Here is a 16416-nt window from a genome sequence, read left to right as displayed (position 1 = left end):
CCTGCCAGCCCGCCGGCTGACTCCGAGGCGGCGTGGGCGGCGTTGCAGAGCGTCTCCTGCGCATGCGCAGGAGACGCTCTTGCACTTTCGGGGGGATTTAAACATCCCCCCGAAATTTTTAAAAACTTTTTGTATTTTTGTGCACACGTGGGGACTGGCCCACGTGTGCACAAACCTTCCCCGGCCCCCCAGCTGCCCCCTCCGTGCTGATTTAAGTATCCGCACGGAGGGGGCAAGTTGGCTATTAGATATATAGATGTTATAGTGTTTCCGACATTTGGGGTGACGCTCTAGGTTCTGGGCAAAACTCTATGGTTTTGAGGCCCAAAAAACCATAGAGCTTTGCCCAAAACCTAGAACGTCATCCCCAATGAAGAACTCCAGGAAGGATTGGGAGTCCCCCCGCAGGCAGCCAAGTAGGACCTGGCCAACCCTATTGGAAGTTTAGGAGACATCCTCCCCACCAGGACTGCCCCATAGGATTCCCCCTTTTACACACGTTGCCCATCAGCACTAATGTGGCCGGTGGAAGAAAACAAACATTAAAAACCAGCAGCGGGTGATGTCATTACATCACTTCCAGGGGACACCTGGGAGTGATGTCACGCCGCTCTAGGAATCATCAGACACACTGTGGTTTTATGACAGAGTTCACAGCAATTCCTAGAGTGGTGTGATGTCACTTCTGGTTGTCCCCCCGGAAATGATGTCATACTGTCCCCCAACAGCGCCCTCCCCCAAACTCCCTCTGGATGCCAGCCGCTGTCTGGCGACTGTACCACCTTGCCAAAAAGGGTAGGGGGGCTCTGGTTGCAGCCCACTTTGTCACGGAAGCACAATTGGGAGTCGGCCCAAGAGATTTTTCTGCACAAAGTGCGAATGGCGTCCTTTTCCTTTGAGAGCCAGTTTGGTATAGTGGTTAGTGCAGACTCTAATCTGGGAGAACTGGGTTTGACTCCCCACTCTTCCTCCACATGCAGCTGCTGGTGTGACCTTGGGTCAGTCACAAGTTCTCTCAGAGCTGTTCTCTCAAGGGCAGTCCTCGAGAGAGCTCTCTCAGCCCCACCTACCTCACCGGGTGTCTGTTGCAGGGAGAGGAAGGGAAAGGAGACTGTAAGCCGCTCTGAGACTCCTTCGGGTAGTGAAGGGCGGGGTAGACATCCAATCTCTTCTTCTTCTTCTGCTGCCTCAGTGCTTAGTTCTCATGGCCCTTTCTGACATGCCCCGGGAAATGCCGATGGCCACTTTCGGGTCCAGAAGCAATTTTTCTCCAGGCTGGCTTGGCCGGGGATCCTGGAGGGTTTTTTGGTCATCTTCTGGGCATAGAAACGGGGTCGCAGGGTGTGTGTGGAGGGGGAGGTATCTGTGAATTTCCTGCACTGTGTGGGGGGTTGGACTGGGTGACCCTGGAGGTCCCTTCCAGCTCTAGGATTCTATGAATAAGGTCTCAAACCCCCCTCCCCCCCAGCTGGCTTTTGGGGGACCGCCGAAGCAGTGGCACAGATGCCCTCCGCGCCCTAGGTCATAAATCCCTTACCATCTGGGGCCCGACGTTGGTGGTCAGGGCTTAGTTCTTCTCATCCAGCCAAGCAGAAACGAATCAAGAGGCGTGGGTGCGAATAAAATGGCGAATTATTGGGGGAGGGGAGCAGAGAAGCCCACTGTTAAGAATCGAGACAACGCCCCCCTCCCCAGCCCTCCACGTCTAAACTCCGCTCAGACCAAAGATCCATCCAGTCCAGGGTGCTGTTTCCTACGCTGCACAACGAGTAGGGGTGCCAACCTCCAGGTATGGCCTGGGGGTCTCCCGGAATTACCTCTGACCCCCCCAGACTGTGGCGGTCAGCTCCAATGTTCCCTCTAAGCTGTGGAGTCTCGTGAGCAAAAATGCTACTTTGTGAGCTACTTGGCGTTAAAGTTGTGAACGAGCGATTGGGCTACTGCATCAATTCATTTGCTCTGGAGCCGTCCTTCCTGAGCGAAGGCAAAAACGTGTGAGCTGGAGGCTAAAAAACTGTGAGCTGGCTCACACTAGCTCAGCTTAGAGGGAACACTGGTCAACTCTCCTGGAGAAAATGGCAACTCTGGATGGTGGATTCTGTGGCATTAGACCCCGCTGGGGTCCCTCCCCTCCCCAAACCCCCACCCTCCTCGGACTACACCCCCCAAAAAATCTTGTCACCCCCTCAGCTGTCTGGCCTGGCCAGGCCCTGCTCAGGGAGGGGAAATTTCTCCAGAACTGGTGGCAGCCAAGGACTGACCCAGACCCTTATCCCAGACCCACAAGCTTGTGCTCAGGTCTGGATGGGCCCAGCTTGGCAACAGAGCTGGTGGGATCAGCTGTAGAGATGTAAAATTTCCGGAAATTTTGAAGCTTGGGGAAAAAACGTTTTCCCCCCCAGTTTTTTTCGGGGGGAAACGGAAATTTTCGGAAAAATTGAAAAAAATGCTACATTAGCACTTCTTTTGTCTTTTCCAGATTGAAAGTCATTCTGTTACTTTAGGAACATAAAATATGACTATGGACATTTTAACTTGGCATGAAATTATCACAACTAGCATATTAAAAATATAGTGTATCCAAACAATTATTACAGAATACCACCCACATGCAAAAACAAAACTGACACTTTTTTATTTTCTTCAGACAATCGCATCTCCTAAAGGAAGAAATGCATCTTGTTCTTTCATTGGAGAGTTCTGTGTGTAACCTAGGACTTGCTTGTCCTCAGTGCACAGAAATTACATCAATCTGATACCATATATATATATATATATATATTAGAAACGATTTGGAAAATATTTGAACACCTTGTCTTAAAATATTTTATCCATCATGTTAAAATAAAACGTTCCGTAATCAATTTTTTTCCTTTCCTTTTCTTTTTTCAATTTTTCCAATTTTTCAGAAAAAAAGAAAAAAGGCTTCAGGAAAAAAATGGAAAAAAACCTTTTCCCCCCAAATTTTTCCAGTTTTTTTCTGGGCCTTCACATCTCTAATCAGCTGTGCCAGAGATGCCGTAACCATCTATAATGGCCCCTTTGGAAAGAAACATTCTCCGTCATGCCAAGTGTTGTGAGATCAAACCTTTGGCCGGCTTGAATTCCATTTTATTTGGGAAGTTGGAGCCTCTCTTTGAAGAAGCCTCTAGAGCAGCGGTTCTCAACCTTCCTAATGGTCCTTTAATACAGTTCCTCGTGTTGTGGTGACCCCCAAACATAAAATTATTTTTGTTGCTACTTCATAACTGTAATTTTGCTACTGTTATGAACCGTAATGTAAATATCTGATAGGCAGGATTGGGAGCCCTATCCTAAGACCATCGAAAATGTGTTTTCCGTTGGTCTTAGGCATCCCCTGTGAAAGGGTCGTTCGACCCCCAAAGGGGTCGCGACCCACAGGTTGAGAACCGCTGCTCTAGAGGGAAAAGAGGCATTGCGCCGAATTAAACCGTTGCGTGTTCAAATCCTTCTGGCTCTCAGCTTGGCATGGCTACTGTGATTTGGAGCCTCCGGGAAAAGAGGGCGGGGCAGGCCTTAGCCTGGGAAGCGGGAAGCAGCCCGAATCTACAAACCCAGATGGCCTTCTAAGTCCCGCTCAGTGGCTTCCGCTCTGTTTTTGTCAGGGGTCATTTCGTAGAAAAAGAGGTACAGGAGCTTATTAGCATAACTCATTAGCATAACTCATTTGCATATTCCACACCCCCTGGCATCACCGGAAGTGTGTCAGAAGGCAACACTCACTGCTCAGGCTCCAATGGACTGTTTTGGATTGCTAGCTATTGGGGGGGGGAAGTGCAGATCTGTCCTCACAGAGGTGGGAGAGCTTGTACCTGAATAAAACTTGGACTTAAAGGTGCCAGTGGACAGTTTTGGACCAGGGGGCCAGGGGAACTCTGCAACTTACCTGGCTGCTTCTTGCTCTGACTGAGGGCTGCTGGGAGCAAGGGGTGGGGCTTGTTGCATGTGCCCACCCCCTGGAATCTTTACTGCCGGAGCTCCGCTCCTGAGCGCTCCTGCAGGAAATGACTCCTGGTTTTTGTCCTGGCAAGGTCCCTTTGCTTGGAGATTCTAGAATGGCCTCACACCAGGTGCTCTTAGCTGTTGCTGGGATGGAAAAATGGGGGCCTTGGTGGTGGTGGTGGAGGAGGAGGAGGAGGAGGAGATTGGATTTATACCCTGCCTTTCACTACCCAAAGAAGTCTCAGATTGGCATACGATCTCCTTTCCCTTCCCCTCCCCACAACAGACACCGTATGACAGGGTTGTCAAACTCATTTGTTAGGAGGGCTGGATCTGACATAAATGAGACCTTGTTGGCCCGGGCCATGTGTGCCATAAAAGCTAATGCCAGGTAGTGGAGATATAAACTTTATAAAGGACACAAACACAAATAAAAACATGCTTAAAACATTAGCACTCTGGCAATACTTTGTTTATTTGACAGTGTCTGATAAGTGACACCTCTTGCTTCGAATTACTTCATCGAAATTTCTGTGCTGTTGCAATCTTGAGTATGCTGTTCAGGTGTGTATCTGTAAGCTGCAAACCTACGATGATGCAGCAGCAGCAGAACTGGAAGAAGAAGCAGAAGACAGCCAATTCCACTGCAGGCCTAATAGAAGCCCTCCGGGGGCCTGATCTGGCCCCCGGGCCGCATGTTTGACACCCCTGCCCTATGAGATAGGTAGAGCTGAGAGAGCTCTCTCGAGGACTGCCCTTGAGATAACAGCTCTGAAAGAACTTGTAACTGACCCAAGGTCACACCAGCAGCTCCATGTGGAGGAGTGGGGAATCAAACTCAGTTCTCCCAGATTAGAGTCCGGACTCCTAACCACTATACCAAACTGGCTCTCAAAAGCTGCAGGCAGGAATGAATGGAGGAATTGGTTGGGTGGGTTACGAATCCCAGCACCTGTAGAGCCAATTGACCAGACTTATCCCTGGGTCCTGGGGAGCCAGCTTTAGGGAAGCTACTAGCCTTGGTGACTGAGAGAAGCCTCCACATTTAGAGGCACTAAGTGGGTGGTGTACTTGTGGGAGGCGCATCCACCGAGCAGGGATTGCAGGGTAGTCCGAGTGTAGAGCTCTCTCCGGTCAGTTGGGGGGAGACGGGTCCTCGAGTGACTCATGGGGCCAGGGTTCGAACTGAGCTGCTGTCACATTTTGCCTTAAGGAACAGCTAGGGTGTACTGGGAGGCTTTTCACTGTGCCGAAACATCCAAAGAATTTTGAGGGGAGCCGAAAAAGTCTCGGCGAAATTTCGGCTCTGCTATCCTTAGGGTCCAGTGTCTTGCTAACTGGTAATTCTCTCTCTCTCTCCCTCCTTACCTGCTCCTCCATCTTCTTTCCCTGGTTTCATACTGCCACTCGCTGTCCGTTCCCAGGTCCCGAGGGCTGTAACATATTCATCTACCACCTGCCGCAGGAGTTTACGGATTCCGAGATCCTCCAGATGTTCCTCCCCTTTGGGAATGTCATCTCTGCCAAAGTCTTTGTGGACCGGGCTACCAATCAGAGCAAATGTTTCGGTATGGATGGCCAGTGGGGAGGAGAGGGTGGAGCAGGTCTCCCACTGCAATCCTTAGGCAAACCTAGGTGACCGCCTAGGGTGCCCGATTTTGAGGGGCGCTGAAAAGGCGAGAGGAGCATCCTCTGTTGGTTTGAAGAGAAGCTTGACACTCACTGGCTTGTAGAAGCTCCACATCTGTCATTTCTGGTCTTCTCTAGCTGCCGTGATGGAAACGGGTCTTTTGAAGAGCTTGTCTACTTTTATTTTTACATTTTCCTCGCAGATGATGCATGTTGAGATCTGCATTTCTTTTCTTTTGCCTCATTGGTTCCACCGTGTCTTGCATACATTTATTTGACATTGTTTATTCTGGTGTTGCAGCTGTGGGAGCAAAGGCAATGAAAATTATGCCCCTGAAATTCTTATTTAGCACTGGCACCTGAAATCTCAGCCAGGTATCTAGGGTTGCTAGGTCCGGGTTGGGAAATTCCTGGAGATTTAGGGGAAGAACCTGCAGAGGATGGGGTTTGGGGAGAGGAGGGATTCAGTGGGCTATGATGCTATAAGAGCCCCCTCTCCACCAAAGCAACCATTTTATCCAGGGAAATGTATCTCTGTAGTCTGGAGATCAGTTGTCATTTTGGGAGATCTCGAGTTCCCACCTGGAGGTTGGCAACCCTAGGCACTGCTGATCTACTTTGGGGCATACCTTTGTAGCCATGGGGGCTAAACTTTTTTTTTTAAAACGAGAGCATCATCTCAGAAAGGATAATTCCGCAACGAATGCTTCGCCAGTGCATCGCGAGAACTGCATTTTGCAACCACCCTCCGTGGTCCTCCTCTGTGTCAGGTTTGGTCTCAGCGGGTGCTCCCCCCCCCTTTGCCTCTCCCCTCAGGCTTCGTGAGTTTCGACAATCCCGCCAGCGCTCAGGCCGCCATCCAGGCCATGAACGGCTTCCAGATTGGGATGAAGCGCCTCAAGGTCCAGCTGAAGCGGCCCAAAGATGCCAACCGGCCCTACTGAACTGCCGCCCATCAGGTGAGTACCGCGGCAGCTAGGGCATCCCAGCTGGAGCCATTAAGAGCAGGGGGAGAGAGATGCCCAGAGGCATCACGACAGCTGGAGGACAGGGGTCATCACCTTCAGCTCACTTTCTTGAAGGCTCCCATCAGCTCCTCCTTTCCCCGATAATCTCTCTTCGATGATTATTTCGGAGAGCAGCCATGTCGGTCTGTAACAGAATAACTGGATTCGAGTCCACTAGCACCTTAGAGATCAACGAGATTTTCGGGGTGTGAGCTTTCCAGACTTAAAGCTCCCTTCGCCAGAGCTTTGACTCTTGAAAGCTCATACCCACAGTGACCAAATCGTGGCCACCAAGGTGCCAATGGACTCAAATCTACCTGTTCTTTTCGATGAGAGGCATTGCCCCCCGACACGAGACAGCCCAAAAGGGAAGGGCTGGAGGTTTACGGCAAAGGCCCTGCAAGGCACTAGCCAACCCAGAGTTTTCAAGGGCTCTCTCTCATTCTCTCTTTCGCTCGCTCTGCTACTCGCTGTCCTGATTTGGGACCGATGCAGAGAACCGATCTTTCCAAACTGGATGGACGAGAACGAGCAACCTTGCCCTCTTTCTCTCCCGCCTTCCAGAGCACACGGAATATTGCCTGCCAGCCTCTGCAATTGTGCCCTCCCAGAGGCAGGAGAGAAATATGATCCGAGGGACATTTATCCCCCTACTGAACTCATTCAAAAGTGATTCTTGTTATGCCAGTTCATAAGATGGGGCATATCAGGTGGTTCAGCCAGGTCATTGATTCTCAACCCATCCCAACCTCTGCATTTCCTACATTTACTCTTTAGCCCTACAAGATTTACTTGTAGAGCACATGGGAGTGTTTACCTGCTGTCAGAGCGGGCCCATCCCTTTGCATTCCCGGGCGAGACACTGTTCTGGGTGAACTTACTTAGGCAACCCAACAGCAGTGACTCCCGCAGAGATTTAACAGAAAGACTCCTTGGAAGGGGATAGTTCTACTGTGCATCTTTAGGGGGAGTGATTAAATCTTGTGCACGTATGTTGCAGAATTTGCTGCCCTCAAAAAGAGGCTGGTTGCAAGAAGAGAAAGCCAGAGCAACAAGTGAATCATGCAGAGACACAGCAGGCAACCTCCTTGGTGGATGAGTTGTCTGGGCTCACAGGAGGTTTCAGTTATTTCCATAATTTGCATAGCGTGGGGCACAAGTCTTGAAAATGACTGAGTTAGATAACTGGCACGAATCGAGGTCCCCTGACCAAGGTTCCCTGATAGTAATTTAAGGTTCCCAGCTTCTTCCCTTTCAACAAAAAAAGACAACTTTGTTCAGTGAAATTTTGAAATGAGATTGGAGTGAAACATTTCCATGTTTGTTTTGTCATTCAAGGCAAATTGGCTTTCCAAACAAACAGCAGGTATTCATCATTACGGGCTCCGTAGGTAAGCCCAAACTGTGCAGGAAGGGTGGGAGACTTGTAAAACCTTTATAAAAAGAAAAAGAGGTCGTTGTGAGCATTCAGTGCAGTCAACAGGTGGTTCAGAAAATGCATCCATTCAGAATAGAAGCTGAGCGTAAAGGCATTTCTGTGCAGGGAAATTTTTTATGCTCCTAATCAGTAGTTTCCGGGGGAAGGGGTCACTGGTGGCCAGGAGCAAGCTAAACCAAGCTGGGCCACGGAAGTGTTGTGGCACCAATGCCGACCAGTGTCTTAATCTTGCTCGGCGGGCTCAAGTCTGATTCAAACTGGTCCCTTGGCACTGCCCGTACTGCAGGGACCGCATGGCTTGGCCAGCTCCAGGGCTGTTTTGCCTGCCTTCAAGGGGGGTCTGGCGATGTCCCAGAATTACAACTGATCTCCAGACAACAGAGATCAGTTCCCCTGGAGGAAATGGCAGCTTTGGAGGGCAGACTCTATGGCCTTACACCCTGCTCGGCTTCCTCCCCAAAGCCTACCTTCCCCGGGCTCCACTCCCAAATCTCCCAAGAATTTTCCAACCCGGAATTGGCAACCCTAGCAGGGTCTAGGTATGGGAGATGGTAGGTCAATATCCCTCCAAAGCAGAGGTCATTTCGGGGGGGATCGCGGGGGATCGCAGTTCCCCCGGGTGAGGTACTGGGGGCGGGGCACATGACGAAGCCCCGCCCCCTGCTTCCAGCCGCCCCGCTTCCGGCCCTCATTCGGCCAGGAGGAGGCAGGAGAAGAGGGAGGGTAAGTTGCTTCCTCCCTGCCTCTCCCCACCCCTGCCTGCCTGGGGCCAGGGAGGGCCTTCGCGGGGCTTCCTTGCACTCCCGCCGGCCGGGACCGTTGGGGGCGGGGTGTGTGGCCTTATGACACACTTCCGGTGATGTCAGGGGGTGTGGCCTTATGACACACTTCCGGTGATGTCAGGGTGTGTGGCATATGCTAATGAGTTATGCTAATGAGTTCTCCTAGCTCTTTTTCTACAAAATGACCCCTGCTCCAAAGTGGGCTACTGAGAAAACTGCTCCCTGAATCCTGTTGTCAATCGAGGGGCCCAAGAGGTACCCAGTGGCTGATCCCTAATCTAGACTATAAACTCTCAGTCCCCCCTGCACTCCTCAACACAGATATTTCAATATTGTTCCCACACATGTGCAACTTCACCTAAATTTTAGGACCATCCCTAGGGCTTGTCAGTTTTAGGGCAGAGGTGTGCACGAAACGAGGGAGGCGGGGATTTGTAAGTGTCCATCCGTGGCGTGATGTGTCCCATGCCTTTGTTCTGATTAACCGTCTTGTTCTCTTGTGTGCGTGTTTCTCATATATATCTCTATAGTTTGAAGCGAATTTCTCTTGGCGTGACATTTATTTATTTTTAAGTTTCTTTTGTCGGTTTTGGTGGTGGTGGTGTATTGTGGGGGGTCAGCATAGACATCCCCTTGTTTAAATTCATCAAGGAAATGTTTTGCACATTAAAGAGACAGAGTTTCAATGACCCACGGGTGTTTTCCATCTGATTCTCGGGAGATCGCACTCCCGGTAACGGTGACAGCCCCAAAAAGGATATTTTCAATTGAGTGTATTGTAGGAGAACCTACTAATAGCTTTTGCCCCAGAGAACAAGGTGACAAGGAAGATTTTTAAAAGCAGGTCCCTCTAAACTGCTGGTGTATTTTTTCCCTTTTAAGTTAATAGGGTTGAGTGTCAAAGGGGTAACAGACTGGTTTGGATAGTAAAAAATTCAGTAGGCAAGTAATATGCAAGGCCTAAGCATGGCTGCTAACGAGAGGACGTTTAGGAGGACATTAATTCATAGGGTTCACATAAGTCGGTAGTGACTTAATGGCCTAAACATACACACACATACACAGAATAATATACAAAGAATGAATAAAGTTGTAGGGAGGATTTGTAACCTCAGCAACAATCCGACTTAGACTTCATTCTGTTCATTCTGTATGGAATTGTGATCCTTGCTTACTTGAAGGGTCTGCTACTCGCTATAAGTAATGTAACCAAAGATAGTCTAGAGCGACATTCGGCAATTTGCAAAGTGAGCCACCGTGGTGGAGCAGTTAGAGTATCAGACTAGGGCTGTGGAGGCTGGGTTTCAAATCTTGCTCAGCTATGGACCTGGCTAGCCGCTCCCTCTAAGCCTAATCTACCTCACAGGGCTGTTGTAAGGATAAACTGTAGGACAGGAAAGCCACGTAAGCCATCCCGAGCTCCTCCCATTACCTTAAACGGGAGCCCCTTCCCCCTGCACCCGTATGTACCTTGTATTTTGAAAGAAAGTTATTTAAAAGAAAGATATTCCCATACCACTTCCCGGGAACTAAATGAGGGCCGAAACAACGGATAGTGCAAAACGAGAGGCTGCTGTGGAAACTAGCAACCACGCCTCTGCTCCTTTAGTGCTAGAACATTCTTGTGCCACAAGAATGTTCCAGCACTTTCTCTGCCCGGCCTCCTGACCTCAGCATGGGGCTAAGACATCACCAGGCCAGCACTACTGTTTCTGGGGGGGTATTACTTATAAGTTGGTTCCATGTGATGGGCAGAGCTGGATTTAGTCTGCAAAACCACTGAGAAGTGAAATTGTTTCAAAGATGAGGTGCAAGGAGCCCTCTCCCAAATCAGAAGAAGTCTTCTCGTGTGGGGGAAAGTGTCTCCCCTTAGTGGAACAGATTCACGAGATCCAATCCAATACGAGCACAGGCATTCATTGTGATCTCGTTCAGTAAGCCCCAAGCAGTTTAAAGACACTGCAAATTCAACATATCCGAAGTTATCTATTCTTTTTAAATTTCCTGATCTGACTGCATAGGGGTTTTACAACAGTCCAATAAACAAATTCCCATCTTGTCTCTTTTAATGTGTAAGTAGTTTTTCTTTTGAATCAATGTCAAACCCCCCCACTCCTTTCTTATGTAAACATTAAAAGAGAAGAGTTTTTTTTCAAAGAAAAAGAAAACCGAAAAGAAACCAAACACCCATTTTCTTTCTTTGCCGCTTGAAACCCCACCCACCTACCCACCTCCCTCGGCAGGGTACCAAACATATCTTGAGACGACTCTGTTGCTAAGCCACCCTTCGCTGTCGCGGGAGACCTAGCTCCGCCCCCCTTGTAAGTTGCATCCAATGGAATGAACAAAAAAAAGTGGTTGTATCTTTTTTATTATTATTATTATTTGGAAAGACAAAGAAAACGTCATGTGATCCGAGTTGCACTGTTTTGCATGACGTCTGCGTGACTTAGCATTACTGGATGTGCCGTGAGTTTCTGGAACGTAGTTTTCGTTTGGTGAAGTGCCTCCCCCTTCCTCCTGCCCAACATGCTGCACACAAACTCTCGCACCCACGCCCGCACACTCGCACGCCCAAGTGCAAAAAAAGAGAATCTCGATTCGATTTCTAATTGTATGTGACATCCCTGTTGCCTCCATTTCTTTTGACCCCATCTTTCTCCTCTACTATCCCCTACGCCTGCATTTCTTCAATCACCTTTAAAACCACTGTCGTCACCATATTGCTGTGGGACTTTTATTTTTTTAAAAAAAATTCCTTGCCTGTGCCGTGTTTGCTTGTCCGTATGGTTTGATTTCTCAGACGTGTTGGCTGGTGGCACCATGTGGTTGGTTTGTGCTTCTCGTTCTGTGGGCAAACATCAGACTTCTTGCCACGGCTTCTGCGTTCCATCCCACACACACCCTCCCACCTTTGCCACACGAGTCCCCTGATGTACTTTGTTGTGGTTGTGTTACTTGCTTAGCTTATACTTTTCTGTCTCAAGATTCACATTTACGGTACATAGAATGAGGGTACCTGAAAATTAGGATAATTTCTCTTGATCGTTTCAGAGGCTAGCCTTTTTGGCCCACAGCAGAAGAGCTCGATTCAGTCCAGTAGCACCTTAGAGACCAACGAAGCTCTGTATCTGATGAAGGGAGCTTTGAGTCTCAAACGCTCATACCCTGAAAATTTTGTTAGTCTCGAAGGTGCTACTGGATGCAAATCTAGCTAGGATAATTTCTCTTGATAGTTTCAGAGGCTAGCCTTTTTGGCCCACAGCAGAAGAGCCCGATTTCAGTCCAGTAGCACCTTAGAGACCAACGAAGCTCTGTGTCTGATGAAGGGAGCTTTGAGTCTCAAACGCTTATACCCTGAAAATTTTGTTAGTCTCGAAGGTGCTACTGGATGCAAATCTAGCTAGGATAATTTCTCTTGATAGTTTCAGAGGCTAGCCTTTTTGGCCCACAGCAGAAGAGCTCGATTTCAGTCCAGTAGCACCTTAGAGACCAACGAAGCTCTGTATCTGATGAAGGGAGCTTTGACTCTCGAACGCTTATACCCTGAAAATCTTGTTAGTCTCGAAGGTGCTACTGGATGCAAATCTAGCTATTCTGTTTAGTAAACTTGATCATACATGGCCCCCTGCTCCAGCCCTGTGCATCACGAGCTATAACATCACACACCCAGATTAAAAAAGGCTTAAATTTTTCCCCATAAGATCGGGCTTTTCATGGGACTGTAGGAGAATGGAGTTTCAATCGTACAGAAGGATCACAGAGAAAATTTCTGCATGCTCTCTCAATTCAAACAGTAGGATTGTGCGAATCTGGTGAAATTATCTTTTAAAAACAGCTGCCACAGACCCTCAAATGGGTTTTCCATGGAAAATAATGGTCCTGAAACTGCGGAACTGGAAAAACCACACAGATTCGAATCCCGATCCGGTAATGTCCTACCCCAAAATCAGCAATCGTAGGGAAAATCCCCCCCCCCCCCGTATCCCAGCTCTGAAATTATAATGAATTTTTCTCAGAGCAGATCTCAAATTTTGAGACCCATCCTAAGGGCATTTTGCTCCAAGGAAGCAAAAATAATTACAATCTCCTTTGCGTGCTGAAAATCTGGCTATGAGGAAGTCTGTTGGATTAGTTCAGGTTCGTATGAGAGTGGACTTAGACTGGTCTATCCCTGGCGTGGGCTTTGTAACCCAAATTCACAGTGGATGGTTTAAAAGGAGGAGGTGTCTCCGGCTCCCCTCTCCGGACCTGTTTTTGTTTCTCAGAAAAATGGGAACGACTCGCTTCTCAAGCCAGCGCACGCCAAGAAAATGTCTCCTAAAAACCGTCATGATTCACATCATAACCACTTCCCTCCTCCCATCCTAGGGCTGTCAAAGAAAAAAAACACAGCAAAGCCAAGAATCTAGGGCAAAGTGTCCTCCTCCTCCTCCTCGTGTGGCAAAGGGGACCCCCTGACTGCTACCTGCTATCCAGATGACAGTTTTCACAACCCTCTCGGCCATCCTTCCCGCCTCCCCCTCGATCCAAATGCACGCTTGCCTGCCCCCCTCCCACCCAGCCGACCCCCTTCTCCTCCTTCCACCTCGCACAGAGGTATCCTCCCCTCTGCACCCCGCCTTCTCAGAGCCTGGGTTGTCCTCCACCACCGCCCCATTCTGGTGCTCCCCGATTGGCTGTTCCATTGCAACCATCCATGCCTCCGGAACCTCATGTGCTGCTGTGTGGTTTGCCTGGCCAAAGTGCTGTTCCGTCACTGGGAATCCAAGCTTCTTAAGGGCCTTTTTGTCCTTTGGTTGTCGTTTTCCTGTTGTCATTGTCGTCGTGGGTTTCTCCTGTGTTTTGCTTTTCTTTCTTTGATGTCGTTGTCGTCGGTGTGTGTGTGTGTATGTGTACTGAAAAGCATCGTGGGGCCACGCTGACGCTCTGTGGAGACCAGACGCCGAAGACCGCTGGCTCCACAGGGCGGTTTGCAGGGGGAAGGGGCTAATTCCCAAAGGAGGGACTAGACGATCCTCCATGCTCTCCCCCATCACTGACTTGCAGAATTATTCTCGGAGGCCTGATGGTTGATCCTAGCAACACCCGGCCCTTTACGTAAACCAGGGAGGGTAGGCTCCTACCAGCAAAGGGATGCACCCACGGTCAAAACAGAAGTCAGTGACAGAGGTAGGGATTCGCCTTCCCCACCGTGACTTAGAGAAGATTTTATGAATTAGAGATGTGATATCGCCCAAATCCTACCCCTCTGGGGTGAAATGTACACTCCAGAGACGAGCATTGTTTTTCTCCTCGCCTCGCTATGGAGGGAGAGACGGGTAAGTCCCAAAACCTGGCTGGGTTCCCCCCACTATCATCTTGGCGTTCTGTGTTGCCCTTGGAGAAATGGCGGAATGGCGGAAGGAGCTATATGGATGATCCTGTGCAGTTTGCATTGCATTTGGGGGGGCCAAGCTGTTGGAATCCTGGGAGGTCAGCCAAAAGAGGGAAGCATTGCATTCTAGGAACGGGGGGAGGGATAAGATTCCAGCCCCAAGTCCCCCCCCCCTTCCCAGATTTTTTGGCCGTTATCCAAGGTCCTCCTACTTCTTACAAAGCACACAGCTGCCCACACCTGCCAACTCCAAAACGTGCAGGGGAAGAGGAGCTCTTGCAAAGTCCGTCACTTTGAACCGTTCAGGTCGAGAGGAGCTTATTCTAAGTAATTTGTAATTAATAAAAGGTCTAGCGCCCCCTACCACCCTGGTATAAAACCTTGAGTTCCAAACAAGGCCAGCCCGAGAGCTTTGGCCACACTAGACTGGCCAAGCCAGACACCAAACCCCCTGGCCGGAAAGGGTGGGGTACTAGGGTTGCCAGGTCTGTTGGAAATGCCAGCGGGGGAATTGGGGGGGGCATTCCAGGAGCAGGAAGTGACATCACATGGCATGCCTGCATTACCTGGAAGTGATGTAGGCACATCGGTGACATCAAGGGGCGACACTCTGGTTTTCAGAGGACGGCGGAAGACAGGAGGGCCTGGCGGGAGATGATCCATGGGGTCGCGAAGAGTCGGACTCGACTGTGCGACTGAACAACAACAATGGTAAAATCAGTCTCCGACCATAGAATTTTGCCCCAAAACCAGAGCACCCTCCCCTGACGTTATTGACAAGCCTACATCACTTCCGGGTGAGGTAGGCACATTTAGTTTATTTCCTGCGATGTCGCTGTTAGGGGGGGAATTTCCTCCTTCCAGCCAGGAGCCTGCCATACCGGGCAGTCCCTGCTCCCAACTGGGGAATCTGTCTCTGCTTTAACTACACACGGAATTTTAATAAAGTTATCAAAATGCAGTCTTTAAAGTACAGAATACAAATTGTGAAGAAGGTCCAAGAGTAATCTTATTCTAACGAAGTTTCCGGTTAATGTGTTCGTTTCCCAGGTCTTCATCAGAGACGGAACGATTATAACCGCACAATTGTTTTCTTTTTTAAAGTCTGTCAAGACCAGTCAAGCAAAGTTTGGGAAATCAATTCTCCTTATTCTTCATAAAGCATGTAGGTATGGAAGGCATATCCAAGAGTGTCAGGTAAGCGTTTGTAACGTCAGCGTTTCATTGTCGCTACAATGAAACGCTGATGTTACGAACACTTGCCTGACACTTGGATATGCCTTAAAAAAGAAAACAACTGTGCAGTTATAATCGGTCCTTCTTGGATGGAGACCTCGGAAACAAACGCATTACCCGGAAACTTCGTTAGAATAAGATTACTCTTGGACTGTCTTCACAATTTGTATCCCGTACTTTAAAGATAATTGTATTAAAATTTTGTTTGTTGTTAGAGACAGATATGCCTGTGTAAATGCTTTGAGTATTATTATAGCATAATACACAGCCCTGTTTCTTTGTTGTCCCTTTAAACTGGCATCTGTGGTTCTTTCATTGTTTTCACCCAACTGGGGAATGACAACCCATTGGAGGTACCCCCCTGCAGACTGGGTACGCATCTGCCTTGAGTTGCTGGCCGGCTGGCAGGCACCCATGCACCTAGATCCACCAGCCAGCCAGCCAGCCCGGACAGAGGTAATGCTGGGGCCGGTGGCACCGTGGTGCATCTCCAGTGGCCAATCAGAAGCCTTTCTAGGCAAAGCCCCCACGTGGCCCCACCCCACTTTCTAAAAATGCTTGACAAGTACCTGGAAAGGTGTCTCTGGGTGCCACAGGACCCACAAGCACCACGTCGGAGACCCCCTGCCCTAGACCTTCCAAAAAACCCAGAACTGAGTTTGCCAGAAAGGGAGGGGGGATATATATCTGTTCACAGAGCAAGCTCTTTTGCCTCCCCCCCCCAAAAAAATGTTCGCTCTGCTTTGGTCCTCAATTTCTTTTTTGCTTCACCAGAAGTTGGCAGGTGTGAGCCGCCCATTTTGGTAGGGCGCAGATCAGTGGCTGGGATGGAATTGACTTGGGACGGGGTGGGTCTCGAACCCAGGATTCCAGGCCAGCCAGCCTCCCTTCTCTGCATGTCTTAGGCTACCAGCCAGCTCCCGGTCTCTGTTAGCCAGCAGAACCCCACCCCGGCCGAATCTGGGGAAAGAGTTCAGATTAATA

General features: G+C 49.3%; 1 protein-coding gene across 5 annotated transcripts in view; it reads left to right on the top strand.

The window, feature by feature from the left end:
- Positions 1-6536, top strand: part of CELF3 (CUGBP, Elav-like family member 3) — a 127502-nt gene extending 120966 nt beyond the window's left edge. For 4 of the 5 annotated variants that reach the window (XM_015416040.1, XM_015416043.1, XM_015416041.1 and 1 more), the window contains 2 exons: positions 5388-5531; positions 6409-6536. In XM_015416040.1, the coding sequence (XP_015271526.1) occupies positions 5388-5531; positions 6409-6536 (272 nt within the window). The remainder of the gene's footprint in view (positions 1-5387; positions 5532-6408) is intronic. The other variant, XM_015416042.1, reaches the window with a different exon arrangement.
- The last annotated feature ends 9880 nt before the right edge of the window (positions 6537-16416 follow it).

The sequence above is a fragment of the Gekko japonicus genome, unplaced genomic scaffold (assembly GCF_001447785.1).
Source record: "Gekko japonicus isolate JY-2015 unplaced genomic scaffold, Gekko_japonicus_V1.1 scaffold226, whole genome shotgun sequence".
Classification (NCBI taxonomy): Eukaryota; Metazoa; Chordata; class Lepidosauria; order Squamata; family Gekkonidae; genus Gekko; species Gekko japonicus.
Note: the sequence above shows the minus strand (reverse complement) of the source record. Positions and strands in the feature narration are given on the sequence as shown.